Source organism: Bufo bufo, chromosome 1, assembly GCF_905171765.1.
Source record: "Bufo bufo chromosome 1, aBufBuf1.1, whole genome shotgun sequence".
NCBI lineage: Eukaryota > Metazoa > Chordata > Amphibia > Anura > Bufonidae > Bufo > Bufo bufo.
In genome coordinates, this window is record NC_053389.1 from 384,185,336 (window position 1) to 384,206,277 (window position 20,942).

General features: G+C 46.3%; 1 protein-coding gene across 2 annotated transcripts in view; it reads left to right on the top strand.

Annotated features, from left to right (window-relative positions):
• DBN1 (drebrin 1) overlaps positions 1 to 20,942 on the top strand; it is a 144,836-nt gene that overhangs the window by 98,094 nt on the left and 25,800 nt on the right. For both annotated transcript variants that reach the window (XM_040405497.1, XM_040405506.1), the window contains exons 2-6: positions 13,453 to 13,508; positions 14,677 to 14,789; positions 15,736 to 15,810; positions 18,863 to 19,009; positions 19,585 to 19,662. In XM_040405497.1, coding sequence (XP_040261431.1) covers positions 13,453 to 13,508; positions 14,677 to 14,789; positions 15,736 to 15,810; positions 18,863 to 19,009; positions 19,585 to 19,662 — 469 coding nt within the window. The remainder of the gene's footprint in view (positions 1 to 13,452; positions 13,509 to 14,676; positions 14,790 to 15,735; positions 15,811 to 18,862; positions 19,010 to 19,584; positions 19,663 to 20,942) is intronic.

The window sequence follows — 20,942 nt, forward strand, 5'->3', positions numbered from 1 at the left end:
TGAAGGACCTGAACCCTGATGCCAAGAGGAGAAGAAACCGGAGTGTGCCAGGTGACTAAAGAAAATGTGAATCCTGGTTGGACCAGGGAATGACATGAAGCCAGGGATGGCGGACCGTGTGACTAAGGGGAAATGACAACACAAGGCCTGAGGGAGCGAGACAGCAGGAAAAGAAGGACAGGCGGAGCCTGGACGTGCCCAGCAACACTGTGACCTGGGCGATCCAGGTAGCGAACCAGGTCGAACCAGGTGGTGAAGGAGGAAGATGACACAAGACCGAAATGTACCATGCAACAATGGGAGAAAAAACATGGAGCCTGAGCGTGCCAGGCGACACAGAGTCCTGGGCGATCCAGTAGACAAAAACATAAAGCTTGGGCGATCCAAGCAACGAAGGAGGAAGACAATGCAAGGCCTGAGCGTACCAGGCCACAAAGGAAGGAGGACAAACACGGAGCCTGGGCGTACCAGGCGACGCAGTGACCTGGGCGATCCAGGAGACAAAACATAAAGCCTGGGCGAACCAGGCAACAATGAATGACACCAAGATTTGCGCTACTATAAAGAAATGGCCCATGACGTGAGCCTGAGCGTAGCAGGCAATCCTATTAACAAGGAAAACCTGGGCGAACCAGGAGACAAGTGATGTGAGAAAGTCGTGGCCTGACGTGCCGGGCAACCCAGCATACTAAATACCCAGGAGAGACTGAACGAGCCAACCGTATAGAGGTAGACACATGAACCATAACCACCTGGCGGGGATTTAAGAATCCGGAAAGGGGTTAACAGCGGGTCCCGTCGATAGCCAGGAACCGATACCAACCCCCCCAAACCCTATATATGTTCCCAGAAACCATCCCCCGGTGACTACCCCCGAGCCTCAAGTTGTGCTGAACAAAGCGCCGGCACTTGGGCACCATGAGAACTGAGCGGCTCATGAAGCATTCACCGGGAGCGGTGCCTTGGCCAGGATGCCGTTCTCAGTATGAAGGAGAGCCCCCTAACCTGTGGCAAGAGCTCTTGCCCACTTACCTATGCAGCGAGATAGGGGGCCCCGGTGCTGGGGTAACTCAGCTGCCAGGCGGGGATGTGAGCAGTGGCGCAAGCGGGGGGGGGGGGGGGGGCACGGCAAACCTCGCTACTTACCAGCCGGGTGCCACACGTAGAGTGAGAGAGCGGTGCGGCTCCCCCCTGCCTGCCCGACCCACGGGGAAGAGACTCCTAAGCGGGATGCTGATCAGCAGCGCGGCGGCTGCTCCTAGCCACTTACCTCGTGTGCAGGCGTGAGCCACAGAGGAAGTAGGTAACAGGGAAAGGAACTCCAGCTACCAGGGCGCGCGATGAACGGGCGACTGGCCTGGGATCTGCCTGAGGGGTTAAATAGCCAGACGCCCCTCCCACAAATACAGGCTGAATATCAGCCTTAAAGGGGTATTATCAACACGCCGTTTCATACTTACCTGGTCCCGGCGCGCTGTCCACTTCCTAGTTTCGGCAGGGGGCGGGCTCCATCTTGATTGAAGTCTTCTTCCGGCCGGGCCGCGCACTAGGCTGAACGCGCACGCCGTGGCCGCGCATGCGCCCTGGTGACTTCTTCCTGGCAATTATACTATACTGGCCAGGAAGAAATTACCATAGCGCATGCGCGGCCTCGACGTGCGCTTTCAGGACTGCACGCGGCCAATCGGGAGAAGAGAAGAAGTCGTCTGCGCAAGCGCAGCCACCGCGATTCCTGAGAAGAGCGGTGGCCGTAACCAGGGGAGACGGAAGACAACAGTCAGGTAAGTATATGTTTATTTTCTTCTAAGGGGTGGGAATTAGTTAATTAAATATATTTAGAAAAATTATCACTGTTAAATCATTAACAGATTTAACAGTGATCATTAATACACTCACCTAAAGAATTATTAGGAACACCTGTTCTATTTCTCATTAATGCAATTATCTAGTCAACCAATCACATGGCAGTTGCTTCAATGCATTTAGGGGTGTGGTCCTGGTCAAGACAATCTCCTGAACTCCAAACTGAATGTCAGAATGGGAAAGAAAGGTGATTTTAAGCAATTTTGAGCGTGGCATGGTTGTTGGTGCCAGACGGGCCGGTCTGAGTATTTCACAATCTGCTCAGTTACTGGGATTTTCACGCACAACCATTTCTAGGGTTTACAAAGAATGGTGTGAAAAGGGAAAAACATCCAGTATGCGGCAGTCCTGTGGGCAAAAATGCCTTGTGGATGCTAGAGGTCAGAGGAGAATGGGCCGACTGATTCAAGCTGATAGAAGAGCAACGTTGACTGAAATAACCACTCGTTACAACCGAGGTATGCAGCAAAGCATTTGTGAAGCCACAACACGCACAACCTTGAGGCGGATGGGCTACAACAGCAGAAGACCCCACCGGGTACCACTCATCTCCACTACAAATAGGAAAAAGAGGCTACAATTTGCACGAGCTCACCAAAATTGGACTGTTGAAGACTGGAAAAATGTTGCCTGGTCTGATGAGTCTCAATTTCTGTTGAGACATTCAAATGGTAGAGTCCGAATTTGGCGTAAACAGAATGAGAACATGTATCCATCATGCCTTGTTACCACTGTGCAGGCTGGTGGTGGTGGTGTAATGGTGTGGGGGATGTTTTCTGGGCACACTTTAGGCCCCTTAGTGCCAATTGGGCATCGTTTAAATGCCACAGGCTACCTGAGCATTGTTTCTGACCATGTCCATCCCTTCATGACCACCATGTACTCATCCTCTGATGGCTACTTCCAGCAGGATAATGCACCATGTCACAAAGCTCGAATCATTTCAAATTGGTTTCTTGAACATGACAATAAGTTCACTGTACTAAAATGGCCCCCACAGTCACCAGATCTCAACACAATAGAGCATCTTTGGGATGTGGTGGAACGGGAGCTTCGTGCCCTGGATGTGCTTCCCTCAAATCTCCATCAACTGCAAGATACTATCCAATCAATATGGGCCAACATTTCTAAAGAATGCTATCAGCACCTTGTTGAATCAATGCCACGTAGAATTAAGGCAGTTCTGAAGGCAAAAGGGGGTCCAACACCGTATTAGTATGGTGTTCCTAATAATTCTTTAGGCAAATTTGACACACACCGGTACATTAGGTGTCCGGGAAGGTTTTAGACCGGGTCTCCGCTCTCTAGAACGCACCGTTCCTGAGATATTCAAAAAAAATGAGCCCCCCCCCCCCCCTCAAATACAAGCCTGCAAGTCTTTCTTTTCAAATCCCAACTGCCATAAACACCGTTTTACTCCAGGTTTCCATAACAACCTAGCCATTTTTCTTTACTGTTTAAAGGGGTGGGCACAGTGGAGGTCACTGTTAAAGGGGCAGTGACTGTGACCTCCACAGCGCCCGCCCCTTTAACAGTGACCTCCACAGCACCCGCTCCTTTTACAGTGATCTCCACAGCACCCTGCCCCTTTAATGCTAGGGCTACACGACGACATGTGTCGTGCGACATTTTGTCTCAGCAACTTTTATAATGATAGGCTATGGTGTCGCAAAAAATCTATCCAAGATGGATGCATGTAGCAGCGTAGTTGTGTCCTATGCATCGTGCGACTTCTTGTCTTCCTGTAGTCCTAGCCTAAAGCTGACCTACAGCAGTGAAGAAAAATGGCTGGGTTGTTTATGGAAACCTGGAGTAAAACTGTGTATGGCAGTTGGAATTTGAAGAGAGAGACTTGCAGGCTTTTATTGGCTAATGTAGGTAATTTTTTGGGAATATCTCAGGAACAGAGAGTAAGTCCTAGAGAGCTGAGACCCGGTCTAAAACCTTCCCGGACACCTGATGTACCTGTGTGCCAAATTTGGTGAAGATCGGTTTAGTTGTTTGGTCGCGCATAAAGAACAGACGTCCAGACAGACAAACTCATTTTTTTATATATGATATACACAGACACACATCATATATACTGTGTATATATAGTGCACACATATACATTTACTCAGTCATTCACATATATACAGGTACATTAGACAATTACACACACATATCACATACATATGTACAGAATACAGTACACTACACAGGCATAAGTACATATATGTAAACGCACGCATATTACACTGGCACACACTTGCCTTCTGTGCAGGTCTCTAGGGTAAACAGTTCGGATTGATGGGAGGACATCTTCTCCTCAGCTGGGCAGTCCAGCAGGCCTCTTCCCTCCTTCCTCTGTCCCGACTGCTGCACATGGTTTACATAACAGCAGAGGAGGACTCTGCAATGTGCCAGGACAATGAAGAGGAACAGAGTGGGTGAGGGGAGCACTGGGGAGTCTTCTGATGGCAGCAGCACATCCTGCTGTAGCTTCTGAAAAACAGACCTCTCCTCAGCAGTGCAGCCCCTGAGGACATGTGCAGGCTGCTGCTAGAGGCATCTCCTCATGGTAGGATCGCGCCTTGCTGGAGGGGAGGGGGGAAGCCAGAGCACAGCCTGCTGAGGAGAAGCAGTGAGGGGAGCTGGAAGGCAGAGCCGGAGCCCCTGGCAAGTACTCTAGACCAGATCTGTTGTACTAATGTTAATATGGGGACAGGGCATTTCCTCCACAGTTGGGCCCCCTTTCCCTACGGGCCCCATAGCAGCTACGTGGTCTGCCTCTATTAGAGGTATGCCACTGCAGACAAGGATAGGACTGTTCTATTAGGGGCCGGCCTTTCTGTTCCGCATAATGTCGAACACACACACACGGTATCCATGTTTTTGCGGATCCGCAATTTGCTGACTGCACAGTCGTTTTCATGAGCCCTTACAGTGATGAAATGCACAAACATACATGTGGCAGAATTTAGGCTAATTTCACACTTGCAGTAGCAGGGTCCGGCAGGTTGTTCCGGCGGGGAAACAGCCTGCTGGATCCGTGCTAACGCTAGCCCACCGTTCCGCTGGAAGTCCACTGGAGTTTTTGTCCGGCTGCCACACCTCTGGCCTGCCCCCATTATAGTAAATGGGACTGGAGTGAACTTCCTGTCGGACCCTGCTAGCGCAAGTGTGAAAGTAACCTTACTTATATGTGGATATCCTGCACTTAAGTCAGTCAGAAACAAGACACATGCAGTGCACACCAATCACTCATTGGACACATGTGGGACACAAGACACTTAAACATGGCTCACATGCAACTGATGCATATGTCACATACTGCACATACACCACTGATAAATAGATCCTATATAGCACACACCAATCACCCATAGGAAACATGCAATGCACACACCAATATATGTACAGTATGCCTAACCCTATTAAGTGTAGCACACTTAAAGGGGTTGTCTCACTTCAACAAATAACTTTCTATACATGATAAAAGTAAATATAAGGCACTTACTAATGTATTGTGATTGTCCATATTGACTCCTTTCCATCACATTATACACAGCTCGTATCCATGGTTTCGACCACTCTGCAATCCAGCAGTGGTGGCCGTGCTTGCACACTATAGGTAAAGGTGTTGGCCTATGCGCACTTCCAGCCTTTCCCTATAGCGTGTAAGCACGGCCACCACTGCTGGATTACACTGTGGTAATAACCACAGATACGTGCTATGTATAATGTGATGGAAAGGAGGCAATATGGAGAATCACAATACACATTAGTGCCTTGTATTAACTGCATGATAAATGCCATTTACTGAAGTGGAGCCCCCACTGATCCCCCTTCTTGATTGAGTGGCAGGTTGAGCATATGTCCTACCGGAGATGGCAGAGTACAGCGCTGGCTAATTCCAATGGTCCCAAAGAGAATGAATGGAGCAGAAGGGCCAGGGGCGTAGCTAGAAATGCATGGGCCCCATAGCAAAAAAAAATTATGGGCCCCCCCCCCTCTGTGCCATCCACAGATCCCCCTCCCCTAAATAGTGCCATCCACAGATCCCCCTCCCCTAAATAGTGCCATCAACAGATCCCCCTCCCCTAAATAGTGCCATACACAGATCCCCCCTCCCCTAAATAGTGCCATCCACAGATCCCCCCTCCCCTAAATAGTGCCATCCACAGATCCCCCTCCCCTAAATAGTGCCATCCACAGATCCCCCTCCCCTAAATAGTGCCATCCACAGATCCCCCCTCCCCTAAATAGTGCCATCCACAGATCCCCCTCCCCTAAATAGTGCCATCAACAGATCCCCCTCCCCTAAATAGTGCCATACACAGATCCCCCCTCCCCTAAATAGTGCCATCCACAGATCCCCCCTCCCCTAAATAGTGCCATCCACAGATCCCCCCTCCCCTAAATAGTGCCATCCACAGTGCCATCCACACTCCCCTAAATAGTGCCATACACAGATCCCCCTCCCCTGAACAGTGCCATCCACAGTATCAGGTGCCTCTCTCTCCCCCCCCCCATGTGCCAGTATCAGGTGCCAACACCCCCCCCCCCCCCCAGGTGCCAGTATCAGGTCAGGTGCCAACCCCCCTCCCCCCATGTGCCAGTATCAAGTGCCCCCCCCCCCCCCCCGCTCCCCCATGGCAGTAACAGTCGGGTATTAAAAAAAAAAATAATAAACACTTCTACTTACCTCCATGTCAGCGATGCGATGCAGCCTCTTCCTGTATGTCCATATATGGAGTCACTGCTTGTATTTCAGAAAAGGTTTCTGCTGGGATTCGAACCCATGACCTTCTGTATCAGAGGCAGAGCACCTACCCTCAAGACCATAACAGCTGCCTTGCTGCTGACTGAAAAATTATGAGACTTCTACTGTTATAGCTGGCTAAGTGTACATCTATACACATAGCTGCTCATATATAGAGATATAGCAGAGCTGAGTGTGCTGGGATAGCTGTCATATAGAGATATAGCAGTGCTGGGTGTGTTGGGGCAGCTGTCATGTGTATAGATGTACACTTAGCCAGCTATAACAGTAGAAGTGTCAAATTTTTTCAGTCAGTTGCAATGCCTTCTTTATGGCTGTGAGGGTTAATGCTTTGCCTCTGATACACTGATACATTGGAGGTTGTGGGTTCGAATCCCAGACACATCAGGAGACTTTAGTATATACAGTAAGATTAGAGCACATTAGCGAGGGAACATTAAGACCGCTGCTGTGAAGGGGCCCTGAACAGTAAGACATCGATATTTAACTAACTTGAAAATAAACTGTCGGCCCCGAAGCAGCTGCTTCCCCGGTAGTTACGCCACCTCCTGGCTGCCTGTGTGGTAGTGTCTGTGTGTGTTAATAAAAAAAAAAATAAAAAAAATTTGAATGCGGTCGGACGGGCCCCCTAGTGGCGTAGGGCCCCATAGCCACTGCTATGGTTGCTATGGCGATCCCTACGCCACTGAGAAGGGCGTATGTGTGGCCTGCCACACTGTCAAAAAGGGGAACAGGACCCGTTCCTGGGATCAGTGGGGTTTGCAGAATCGGACCCAACTATTCATATAGTTATGCCCTATGGTGTGGAGAGGATAACTTGAAAACCTGGATAATCCCTTTAAATCCTCCACCACTCCACCACCAGTATCTCTTTACATGGCAGCAGTGATGCCTGTAAATACGGAATATCATCACTTCCGCCATGTAAACCATACATGTCAATACTGTAGAATGTGACGCACTGTGCAAATAATTTTCGGGCATAAGTCTAACCCCCTCTGCAGGTCACAACCTTTAACAAAGCCCAAGCAAAAGGCGCTAGAGGAGCAACGTGAGCAAAGGGCACAAATGGAGGGTCATAACTGAAACAGGCATTCGGGTCATCTGAGGCAGGGTAAAAGTGGGGATCCTGATGCAGGGGTAACTGGAGAAGAGGCAATATTAGTGGTGAATTTAGAGTGGGGGCATCTGAAGCTAGGGCACTAATGGGGGTGCACCTACTGCAGAGGCATTAGGGTCACCTGAGGCAGTGGGGATCCTGGAGCAGGGGTATTAGGGGGCAAATGGAGAAGAGGCAATATTAGGGGTGCATTTAGAGTGTTGGCATCTGGAGCTGTGGTACTAATGGGGGTGCACCTAAAGCAGAGGCATTGGGGGGACCTAGGGCAGAGTCCCTCCAATGCCACTCTGAACTCTGCAGACAGCACCACACATACGCAGATCTGTGTTTACTATAAGCAAATCCCCTATTCCCCCTTAGTCTCCTACAGCTCACTACTGTCACACACCTGAGAAATCAGCCCAGCACCGCAGAGGAGTCCTTCTCTCCAGCAGCCACAGTTTTCTGACAGCAGGCAGTGCAGGAAGATGGCCAGACATGTTCTCTCCTGAGTCCTCCTTCACTGCCAGTAGCCCTGGAGGTTTAGAAGATACTGTGGGCCCTCCTGTACAATGTACACCAGTAGGAGACTGCATCACTGTGCGATATTGCCACCTAGTGGCTACAATAATTATCTCTCCTGAGAAAGGAGAAATAATTACTCCTCAGTCTTATCTCCAGGCGCAGGAGACTGGGGGCCCACAGGAATCCCCTGCCTCCCCAGTGGGCCAGTCTGAGCCTGTTTGGAGATCAGGTTCACCCTGAGAACTGATCCTAAAACAGAATCTTCAGTCTGTTGATTGAAGAGGACACAACAGTAAAAATGCTAGGCGTTTCAGAGTACAATAGGTCTTTTTCAAAGCATAACCTAGTGTATTGTTCCCATACATCTAGTGCAACAGTTGTGATGCTGGATGTCAAATAGCACTGGACAGAAAAATCAGTTGGATCTGTCTCCTAGCCTAAAATATCTGGCTGGGCACAACTGATGTATGTGAATTGGGCCTTAGTAAAATATGGCTGTTTCTTCCAGAAACTCCGCCGTGCCTGTCCACAGGCTGTGTACAGTGGAGCCAAGCTGCAATAACAGACACAACCCATGCAGAGTTGTTTTTGCTTTTCTTTCTGGACAGACAATTCATCCCAAAATCACACAGTCAACATTTTTAAGAGACAAATTGGAATGCTCTCATTCGCCAGTGAATAATGGAAGTTTCCTTCCTTTCATCCACCTCTATCACCCACCATTGCAAAAGCCTTTTTGGTGTGTTTTGTTTTTGTGTACGTTACTTTGTGTTATGATGTAGTTGTTTCTGTCCTGTTGATGTAATTGTTAGCTTGTTCAGCTCTTCCTATTTCTCAGATTTCCAACCAGACTTTCCTGGTTCTTTAGGGTTCCTTGGCACTCGCTTAAGGTCTCCCAGGAGGAAAGCTTCACTTTAATTGCAGGGAACAGTGGGTTAATCTTCAGCTTGTTCAAAGATGCTTTGCAATGGGTACAAAAAACAGTCAACAAGTCTGATCTATTTAAAGGGGTATTCTGGTTATATTATCTTATCCCCTCTCCTCAGGATAGGGAATAAGTATTAGATTGGTCACAAGATCACAAGAATGGGAGCCCTGTACCCTGCGAAGCTCCATGAAATGAACAGAGTGGCTAGTTGGGCATGCTCGCAGCCGCTCTATTAATTTCTGTGGGAGTTTTGTAGATAGCAGAGTACTTACTATTGATGAACTATCCTCAGGATGGCTTATCAATATTAGATCGGTGGGGTCCGACTCCCGGCAACGCTGACGATCAGCTGTTTGAAGAGAAGGCAACACTCATAGGAGCGCTGCCTTCTTTGCTCTGTTTACCTGCTCACTGCAGCAATTGCAGTGGTCGGCCGGTGTAATTACAAGTTTGGCTCCCCATTTACTTCTATAGGACGGCTCTGTAGTATTCACTTTAACAGACAGAGCCGTCCCATAGAAGTGAATTACACCTGCTCACCACCGCAATTGCTGCTGGTGAGAAGGTAAACAGAGCTTGTACGAGCGCTGCCTTCTCTTCAAACAGCTGATCGGCGAGGGTGCTGGGAGTTGGACCCCGCCGATCTGATATTGATGACCTATCCTGAGAATAGGTCATCAAAAATAAAAAGCGGACAACCCCTTTGTTGGGATATGGGTGTATATGCAGTTAAAAACAGTCTAAACTCAGTTTTTGGCAAAAGCAACGCTAATATTTATTTTGAGCAAAAAACAAACAAAATAACAGCAAAATAAACAATCTTCATGGGTATTTGCAACTACCTTGGTAGCAAGTAGCTCCCCCAGTGTCCAGCTCACACTTTGAACTGAAGATGGATCACTAGCACATTACACAGGTGCCTTTACGCTGGGTTCACACCTGAGCGTACTGTATGGAGCGCTCTGTATGCGCTATTTTATCAGACGTTCCTATTCGTGGCCGGCAACAAGCAAATGCCCATTGTCGGCGTTCCCGGAAGTCTATGTACGGGAACGCGCGACCATACGCCCCAAAGAAGCTCCTGTACTTCTTGGGGCGTAGGGCGTTTCGTACGCCCTGTAAAACGCTCAGGTGAGAACCATGCCCGTAGGGGATCATTTGGTTCTTGCCTGTTGAGCGTTTTACAGCGCGTAGGAACGCGCTGTAAAACGCTCAGGTGTGAACCCAGCCTTAAGTACACAAGACTCAAGACCACAGCCTTAGGCCGAATGCACACGGCCGTGTTCCGTGGCCGTGAGCGGTCCGTGGTATGCCGGCCTGGATTCCTGCTGACAGCAAGAGAGCACGGCGTCATTGGTTGCTATGACGCCGTGCGCTTCATGCCGCCGCTGCACTACAGTAATACACTCATATAGATCATCCAAGTGTATTACTGTAGTGCAGCGGCGGCATTAAGCGCACGGTGTCATAGCAGCCAATGGCGCCGTGTACTCCTGCTGTCAGCAGGAATCCAGGCCGGCATACCATGGACCGCTCACGGTCGCGGAACACGGCCGTGTGCATTCGGCCTTATAGGGATACACACACTATACATTTCCAAACATAAATGTTACAAATGAAACTTAACATAATAAGAGGAGCTTACAATCTACTTAATATGCATATAATAAAAAAGCCCAGTTATACTAAAGAAACAAAAGACTTTGTTTAACTGCAGCTTTGCCTCACCTAGTTGAATCCACTTCATGCATTTCACACGCTGTAATGCAGGCAAGGTGATGATGCTGGGTGTTAGGGCTCTGTCCGCAATGCACGTGCACCGACTGTGGGGCAGCCGCACGCAGATCGCGGACCCATTCACTTAAATGGAATCCGTGATCCGCATCTGACGGTCCGCACCGCAAAAAAATAGTGCATTCACTAGTTTTTTGCGGTGCGGAGTCACAGCCAGAAACACCACAGAAGCACTCCGTAGTGCTTCCGTTCTGTGCCTCCGTTCTGCATCTTCCGGATTGCGGACCCATTGAAGTGAATGGGTCCGCGATCCGTGGTGCGGGGTGCACACGGCCGATGCCCGTGTATTGCGGACCCCCTGTATGGGGGCTGCAATACGGCCACGGCCAGACTAGGGATCGACCGATTATCGGTTTTACCGATATTATCGGCCGATATTGAGGATTTTGACAGTTATCGGTATCGGCATCTATTTTGCCGATATACCGATAACGTAATGGGAACACAGAACGCGCTGCTCTCAGAGCGCTCTGTGTTCCCTCCGCAGCACAGGGGAGAAGGAAGCCGTGTCTCCCTCCCCCCTGTGCTGCTGCTGCCGCCAATGAGAGAGGAGAAGACAAGAGGAGGGGAGGGGCTGTGGCCGCTGCGCCACCAATGAAGATGAGTCTTTCATTAATTCATATACAGGAGGCGGGAGCTGCAGAATCACATAGCCGGCTCCCGACCTCTATGAATGGTAGCTGCGGTCCGCGGTAGTTAACCCCTTAGGTGCCGCGGATCGCAGCTAACGCTCATAGAGGTCGGGAGCCGGCTATGTGATTCTGCAGCCAGCTCCCGCCTCCAGTATATGAATGAGAGAGGTATCTTCATTGGTGGCGCAGTGCGCCCAAGCCCCCCAGTATTAATCATTGGTGGCAGTGGCCACAGGATCCCCTCTCCCCTGCTCCTCCGATCGGAGCCCCAGCAGTGTAATCCTGGGGCTCCGATCAGTTACCATGGCAGCCAGGACGCTATTGAAGCCCTGGCTGCCATGGTAAGCTCCATGCTGCTGTGTGCACAGAGCACTGAGCAGCAGGGACAGTGTGAGCTCCTATTCACCCTGATAGAGATCTATCAGGGTGAATAGGACAAGGGTTCTAGTCCCTAAGGGCGCTAAAAGTTAGTAAAAAAAAAAACACAAAAATATTAAGTATAAATGAAAAAGATTTACAAAAAAATAAAATAATACACGTTAACAATAAACATATTAATTTTCAGCAGATTTGTGTAGGAAAATTATTTTTTTCTCAAAGATAAAAATACCCAGAATATCGGTATAAATTATCGGCTATCGGCCTGAAAGTTGACAAATTATCGGTATCGGTATCGGACGATCCCTAGGCCAGACAACGGTCGTGTGCATGAGCCCTTAGTGTGAGCAATGCCTTAGTCTGTCTGCAGAAGTAATAGTGGACAGAGAGGTAGGTTTGCTGGCCAGCAAGAAAAGGAAAGCATAAAGAAAGACATACAGATACACTCAGACAAACTTATGACATATACACCGCCTAACACTTTAAGGCCCCATGCACACGAATGTATATTCTTTCTGTGTCCGTTCTGTTTTTTTGTGGACCGTATAAGGAACCATTCATTTCAATGGGTCCGCAACAAAAACGGAAGTTAGGCCTTATGCGCACGGCCGTATGTATTTTGCGCCCCGCAAAAAATACGGATGATGTCCGTGTGCATTACGTATTTTGCAGAACGGAAGAGTTGGCCCCTAATAGAACAGTACTATCCTTGTCCGCGGACAATAATAGGACATGTTCTACTTTTTTGCGGAATGGACATACGAAAACGGAATGCACACAGAGTAAGGGCTCATGCAGTCTGTGCCATACTAGAAGTGATCGGGACCCATTCACTCACTGGCCTGGGTGGTCATGTGTGCAAGAATGGGTTGTCACTATTGAGCTTCAGCAGCCATGTGCTGTTCTTGCACACATGACTGCCTAGGCCATTGATTGGCTCCAGTGATCTCGTGACCAAGAACGGGTCCATATCGCTTTGGTCAGGTGATGACCACTGGCAGCCACAATACTGGAATGAAGGGTGTTTTCAAAGGTGAGGGTTTTTTAAACATACACTTGCCTGGCACTAGTGTTTTATTTATACTGGACAACCCATTTAAAGTACTTCAGAAATGAAAATGATTTCCAGAGTTCCCTCATGGTAAAAAAAAAAAGTTTACAATTCAGATAATTTGCTGCTCCAGACCCTGTGTTTATTTTGAGATATTAGGACTGTACTTAATAGGGTGGCTTAAAATGTTGACATTATATATAGATAAACCAACACTGTTTCCTTATTTCAAATAAGTAGATGATCCATAATAACTCATTACAAAACCAATAAAAGATTATGAATCTATAGGTACCAAATCACAAATAAGTTGTGATTTGGTACCTATAGATTCATAATCTTTTATTGGTTTTAAAATGTTGACAGTGACCAATAAAATTACTAGCTATGTTGTAATTGGAATACATTTTTATTCAGGGCATTGTACACATACGAAGATGGCACAGATGACCTTATCTTGGCAGCATCAGGAGGTAAGTGCTTAAAGGCTCTAAATATAATTATACAGGTATACTTACAGGTACTGTATATAGCTATACACTGTAGAAAAGATTCTGCTAATAGCTGTTCAAAGGAAATGAAATTAGCCTTGTATTAAAATATTATTTTGCTGTTCAAGTTCATTATCTCTGGATTAGGCGTTTAAGTAGTTGGCATGTGTATCCCCTTGGGACCATGAATCTAGTGATTTATCAATGCCTGTTCAATTATACTAGTATTTCCTAATGTTGTTACCACAAAAAACCCTGAAAAAAGTTTCCAGATTCAAAGAAGCTTAGTGTATGTCCTGGTAAAGCCATTTTACCTACTACATCATGATGGCTTTGTGGTTAAGGTGCTGGACTTAAGGGGAGTCTGGTTTCAGGAGGAAACTGGACAACCCGCAGGATCCACCTGCAATTAAAAACTGTTGGGTACTGACCTAACTGGTCTTGCGCTGCCTCTCCAGTTCTCCCAGCCTGGCTCTGCTTACACATTTGCAGTGGTAATGTCATGTAATAACATGTGAGTGCTGCATCCAGTCACAGGCCTCACGGGTGTACCCAATGAGTGATTGTCTACAGTGGGCACATGTTGATGTGATATAACCACTGCTGCCAGGTATTTAGAGCCAGACTGCGAGAAACAGAGCACTTCTTTATTGCAGGCAGATCCCAAGGGTTGTCCACTTTCCTCCTGAACTGGGTTGTTAAAAATACAGTTTGCCTTCCCTAAGACCTTGTAAGAGTGACAGATCTTGTTGTTCTTATATTTTAGGGAACCCCTGATGAGGGCTCAAGCAACCCCAGGAACATACTCAAATTTAGTAATTTTTGATCCTGTTGAGATTCAGAAATGTTAGAAGGTTCCATTGTTTGCACACAAATAGTATGTTTTCTGTACATAAAATGTCAGGACATACTGAGAAGAGGACATAACCATAATGTTTAATAACTATACTTAAGCTCTATCTAGTGTTTGTTGCCTGTCAGTAAATAGTCCTTGACAATATTATATCCTCTGGTATGAAAGCTGCCAATAAAAGACAGTGGTTTCTTTTTTGCCTAACAACCCCTCAGTTACCTCCAGTGATTGAATGAGTTTTTGTTTGTTGGTTGCAGATTATATCACCTTTTGCTTTCCTTATAATGCTTCTTCTAGGTGGTGGATTACCTGACCTCGCTAGCCACTTTGAGAACCAGAAAGTGATGTATGGGTTCTGCAGTGTGAAGGAGCCCCATGCCATGCTAGCTCGATACGTGCTCATCAACTGGGTGAGAAGATTGTCCTTATTACTTCAGCTGAGAAGGAACAAGTGTTCCCATGTTGGGAAATATTTTCATTTTTGAAAAATATTTTGGGCAATTTATCTTTCAGTTGCCCCACATACCACAGTAGCATATACTGCTAATAGTTGAGAGATGCTGCGTGCTCCATAAATTGAGGGAAAAAGATTGTTAAATGATTTGGAGAAATGATAATCTTGTCTATAGCTTTACTAGTACAGTTTACACAAGGTGTTGTCAAAATACACTGAACTTTGGGGAAGATTTCTCATCTCCCCATGCCTCTCTTTTGGTGCAAAAAAGTCACAAACCTCGCTTTCAGTAAACTTTTGTTATGTTATAGAGACATATCAAAAGTTTTGATGGGTGGGGATCTGAGCACTGAGACCCCCACCAAACTCTATAATGCGGCGAGAGAAGGGCCCACTGAGCAAGACGGGCCCATAGACTTTCTGTTGAGCCCATCTTGCTTCCTGTCCTGCATCGAGAAGAGAGAGCACTAAGTGGTGCTTCTTTCCCCTCATTCTAGAGAAAGTGGTGGTCACAACGCTCAGATCACCACTGATCAAAATCTTTGATATATTCCTATGACCTATCAAAAGTTTACTAAAAGTACAATGACTGTTAAACACCACTTGCAACAAATTTTGTTGCAAGTGGCATTGCTGCGCCAACCTCTCCACTTTCTGAAAAGGGTGTATGGCGAGGACAAATAGAGAGCAGGGCGAGTGGGTCGACCACACTTATCTTTGATAAATCCCCCACTCTGTATACATTGTAGTCATCACATCCGCTGAGCTTGCTGTTCAGTCAGCCAGTCTAACATAATTGCCTTTTACTTCAATCACAAATACATTGGAAACAGCAGTTAAGTGCTGCTCTATTAAATCTGTGTTTCTTGGATGCATACATTATCCTTGTGTGTAATTTTTAGGTTGGAGAAGATGTACCCGATGCCAGGAAGTGTGCATGTGCTAGTCATGTGCCAGAGGTGGCAGAATTTTTCCAGGTGAGTGTATGTATCTGTACGTGCTACATTTGAATAGATGTCGAATTAATAATTGATTTAAGAGGAAACTGTTGCCATGAAAATACAAAATAAAACTGCAGGCTGCATATATTATAGAGCAGGAGGAGCTGAGCAGAGTCGTATATAGATTTATGGGAAAACATTCAGTATAGCTGATATTTAATTTATTTACTTTCCTGCTCATTCTGGGCTTTGAAGTGAAGGAGGAAAGCCTATCAGTGATTGACAGCTATCTGTATTCACATAGAGGGAAGGCTGTCAATCAGTGATAGGACCGCCTCCTTGACTTCAAAGCCCAGAATGGACAGGAATATAAATGAATAAAATACAAGTTTTGCTGAATTTTTTCCTATAAACTATATATCAATCTATTCAGCTCCTCCTGCTCTATAACATGCTGCCTGCTGCTCATACACCATGTGTCAGCACAACGTGACTTGTTCCCCGTAATGCCAATTTGTAGTTTATTCACACCCAGCATGCTTTAATTTGTGTGATGTTCAGTTATAATGTATTAATGTTTATTAGCTGACTTACGACTGTACTATATCACTAGTACAATCAAATATACACAGGTAATCATTCAATATAAGTATCGCTAGTAAAAAATAAATAAAATTACTGATTAAAAATTTGTATCCTAAATTCATTTGTATTTAGCTAAATAAAGGTTTAATATGATTTGTATGCAACAATAATTAAAAAGAAAATAAACTAAGTCAATAATATGTGATGGGACAAAAAATGGGTTGCCCTTACATAACAATTATCATGTTCGCTTGTGTGATATTGTAAAAGTGTTTCATGAAACTTGTTCGCTATGTCCAGCCACATACAGTACCTCCAGTGATGCTCCTCTGTGTGTAAATTCAAGCTTCAAATCTAAAATTAAAAATGAGCGCTCTGTGGTGAATATTACATTTCAGTGTAGGGCAGAATTGCAAGAGACTTGAGTTACCACAGCCCTTTACTTCGTGCTTACCGAGATAGAGATAATTTTATACTGTAAATACAGAATGAGAGAGCTAAATACTTTTGAATATTTTATCCAAACTGGAAATGACTGATATTACTACTGCGGCATCACTGGGCACGGATTCAAGTAGGCAGTTTCTCTCTCCCTGCAGATGAGAGGACAGGGTAAGGCTACTTTCACACTTGCGTTTGGGGTTCCGCTTGTGAGATCCGTTTGAGGGCTCTCACAAGCGGCCCCGAACTGATCCGTTCATCCCCAATGCATTCTGAATGGATAAGGATCCGTTCAGAATGCATCAGTTTGGCTCCGGAGTTGGAGTTTTCTCCAATCCGCTGGTATATTTTAACTTGAAGCGTCCCCATCACCATGGGGATGCCTCAGTTAGAATATACCATCGGATTTGAGTTAGATCGTGAAAACTCAGATCCGACAGTATATTCTAACACAGAGGCGTTCCCATAGTGATGGGGACGCTTCAAGTTAGACTATACTAAGAACTGTGGACATAACGGCCCCCTGCTGCCTGGCAGCACCTGATCTCTTACAGGGGGCTGTGATCCGCACAATTAACCCCTCAGGTGCTGCACCCCCCTCCCTCCCCAGTTTTAAATTCATTGGTGGCCAGTGCAGCCTCCCCTCTCCCCCCCCCCCCCCCTTCCTAATTAAAATCACCCCCCCATCATTGGTGGCAGCGGAGAGTTCCGATCGGAGTCCCAGTTTAATCTGTGCGGCGCATTGCTTATAGCACAGACCTTTCATTTACCAGTAAGAGGAGCGACCGGCCGGCCACAGACAGTGGCGTCTTGGCTGCCATGGTAACCGGTCGGAGCCCCAGCGATTAAACTGGGACTCCGATCGGAACTCTCCGCTGCCACCAATGATGGGGGAGGGGGGGGGTTATTTTAATTAGGGGGGGGGGGGGAGAAAGGGGAGGCCGCACTGGCCACCAATGAATTTAATACTGGGGAGGGAGGGAGGGGGGGCCACCCTGGCCACCAATGAATTTAAAACTGGGGAGAGAGGGGGGTGCGACACCTGAGGGGTTAATTGTGCGGATAACAGCTCCCTGTAAGAGATCGGGTGCTGCCAGGCAGCAGGGGGCAGTTATGTACACAGTTCTTAGTATATTCTAACTTGAAGCGTCCCCATCACCATGGGAACGCCTCTGTGTTAGAATATACTGTCGGATCTGAGTTTTCACGATGTGGAAACTCAGATCTGATAAAGCTGTTATGCAGACGGATCCGTTCTGAACGGATGCAATCGTTTGCATTATAGGTGCGGATCAGTCTGTGCAGATACCAGACGGATCCGCACCGAACGCAAGTGTGAAAGTAGCCTAAGTGAGTGAGTTTAGGAAACTTGTTGACAGTGTGACCAGGACTAGGCTGCAACTCTGCTATATCTGTAACATGGCAGATAACTTCAGTTCTTCAGACTGTTGAGCTTTGAATGGTAAGATTTCACAAGTGTGCTGTACAAGAGGCTCTAGGACAAATGGAATTTTTAATTCAAGATGTGACCTTTAGCTATAATATTTTCTTTTGATCAGCATATGTCAATGGCCAAATTTATTTGTGATTCTTTAGGAGGGCAAACTGTATATCTGTACACACTTGTTCTCACATAATTTTTTTTCACATTTTTTTGTCAAAGTTTTTGTTAAGAAACAAATTATATATTCAGAATGTAATTTTGCAAAGTATGACTTGAAGTGCAGTCCAAATTTTAGAATTTTCTTCAACATGTGTTTGTAACATGTGTAATACTTGTAAGTTTATTCTGGAGACAGTAATGTTGGGGCAGGGCTTGTGCGTATTTTTTGAATTTTTTTTTTTTATTGTATCTTCACTCAGACTACCACAGTTTCTTAACTATTTTTGTGTAATTTCCCTTTATTGTAGGTAGCTTGTTCTATGATACTAACATGTTTGTCCAACACTTAGGTTATTAATTTGTCTTGCCTTAGCACTTCCATCAACCTTGATGGCTTGGAACTTGCCTTAATTAAGTAAAAGTTTGAATATATTGTAATTTTAATTCCTTATTATATAGGGTGTGGATGTTATAGTGAATGCAAGCAACGTCGATGACATAGATCCTTTGGCCATAAACCAGCGCCTATCTAATGGTTCTGGGCGGCTGGCAAGTCCAGTTTTACAACGACTGCAGATCAAAGATGAAGCAACTGCTGATCCTGTGGTAAGCAAAACCCAGTATGTTGAGTATATAATGTAAAGCTGGCTATAGATATAACAATTATCGTTAACCATTCAAAAACTTTTACAGCTGCAAACATTACCAAAAAAACTGTTCCAGCTGATCCTATTGAATCTATTTCCCTCAGTCAGACAACTTATTGTATAGGCTTCTAAAAAATGGTTTGGTTGCTAGTAGTAAATATTACATTTGTATAAACTGAGAAAAACCTGTGTGAGCCAAATGCAGAATCTGTCTCCTATCTTTTCTATGGGGAAAATCATGTGTCCCGGGAAATATCTGTTAGTGTAGTTCTCCCTGCTGACGAGCATTTAGATATTTTTTTTTTCAAATCCTAATCTCTGCATATCATAGGATTTATGGGTGTTGAAAGAAACACGGCTTGATGAAATTGCACGACCAAATCGTTTGACAAATAAAGGCTTGGCGATAGCGTTTGTGAGTTACTGTTTCACGCTTTGATATCTGGTGGTATCCTTTTAGTTCACTACATGAAATTTGTTGAGCCCTGACTCATTTATCACTGTTTTTAATTTTTTTTTTTGTTTCCTTCACAGGGTACAAATTACCAGAAGACAGACGCAGCTGTAGAGATGAAACGTATTAACAGGGAACAGTTCTGGGAGCAAGCAAAAGTAAATACCCCTCACCTTAATGTGCAATAAATGCTCACATCTTAAAGGGGTTGTCTAAGTTATTTTTATTGATGACCTGTTGTCAGGTAGGTCATCAGTATCAGATTGGCGGGGGTCTAACACCCGGAACCACCGCCGATCAGCAGGTTGAAGTGAAGGCTCACACCATTCCAGGCTCGTTCCTATACAAGTGTATACTGCAGAGCCCTCCCATTGAAGTGAATTGGTCAGCTTCTTGTAATTACACCTGCTCACCACTGCTGTTGCGTCGGGGAGCAGGTAAACAATAAAGAGAAGGCAGAGCTGGCATGGCACGCACCTTCTCTTTAACCAGCTGATCGGCTGAGGATAGGTCATCAATAAAAATAAGTTCAGTTCATTTTCAATATAGTGTAGGGACAGGGATGTTAAACATTTTTGTAATTTACATTATTAGGGAAAGATGTTCCTCTTTACTTGAAAACGAGATGTAAAGAGTCGTCTTATCAAAGCTCTAACTAAATTTTACTAAGGAGAGTCTCTCATCAGTTCTACCGTACTTGGGTTTCTAGCCTGCCTCTTGTCACTACCCCAGTCCCTGACCATGTACACGTGCCCTGACTATCTCTGCCCATCACCCTGCCTATGTGACTTGTTACACACAGGCATCTTAAGTGCTCTGTAGAAATGTCAATATGGCAGTATAGTGGTTTTTGAAGGTTAGCTCTAGAGAATGAGTTTCAAAACTAAGTAAGAAAATAAATATTTTTCATCAGACCTCAGATCAGACCCCAAAATCAGACCCCCAAGCTCCATCAGCCTCAGATCGGCTCCCCCCCCCCCCTTCCCATGAGCCTCAGATCTGTCCCCCCCTTCCCGTGAGCCTCAGATCGACCCCCTCCCCGTGAGCCTCAGATCGACCCCCACCCCCTCCCCGTGAGCCTCAGATCGGACCCCCCCTCCCGTGAGCCTCAGATCGGACCCCCGACACACTTTGCTCCAGACGGCACTGCCACTTACTGCTCCTTGGTCTTTTTCAATCCCACACTGCATTGTGAACTGATGTTGCACAGCATCAGGTCATAGTGCACACCTACTTGCACTACATCCTAGTGCTGTATGCTGTCAGGACACAGTGCAGAGCGGGGCCCAGAAGAAGACCATGGAGGGTGAGTACAGCTGCACAACGCTTCCCTTACCGCTCCCTGCACCTCCGGCATGCAGATGACCACTTCCATAATGGAAGCATTTGGACTCTTAAGATTCACTGCCACTTTTCCCTTGTTTTTATTGGGGGGGGC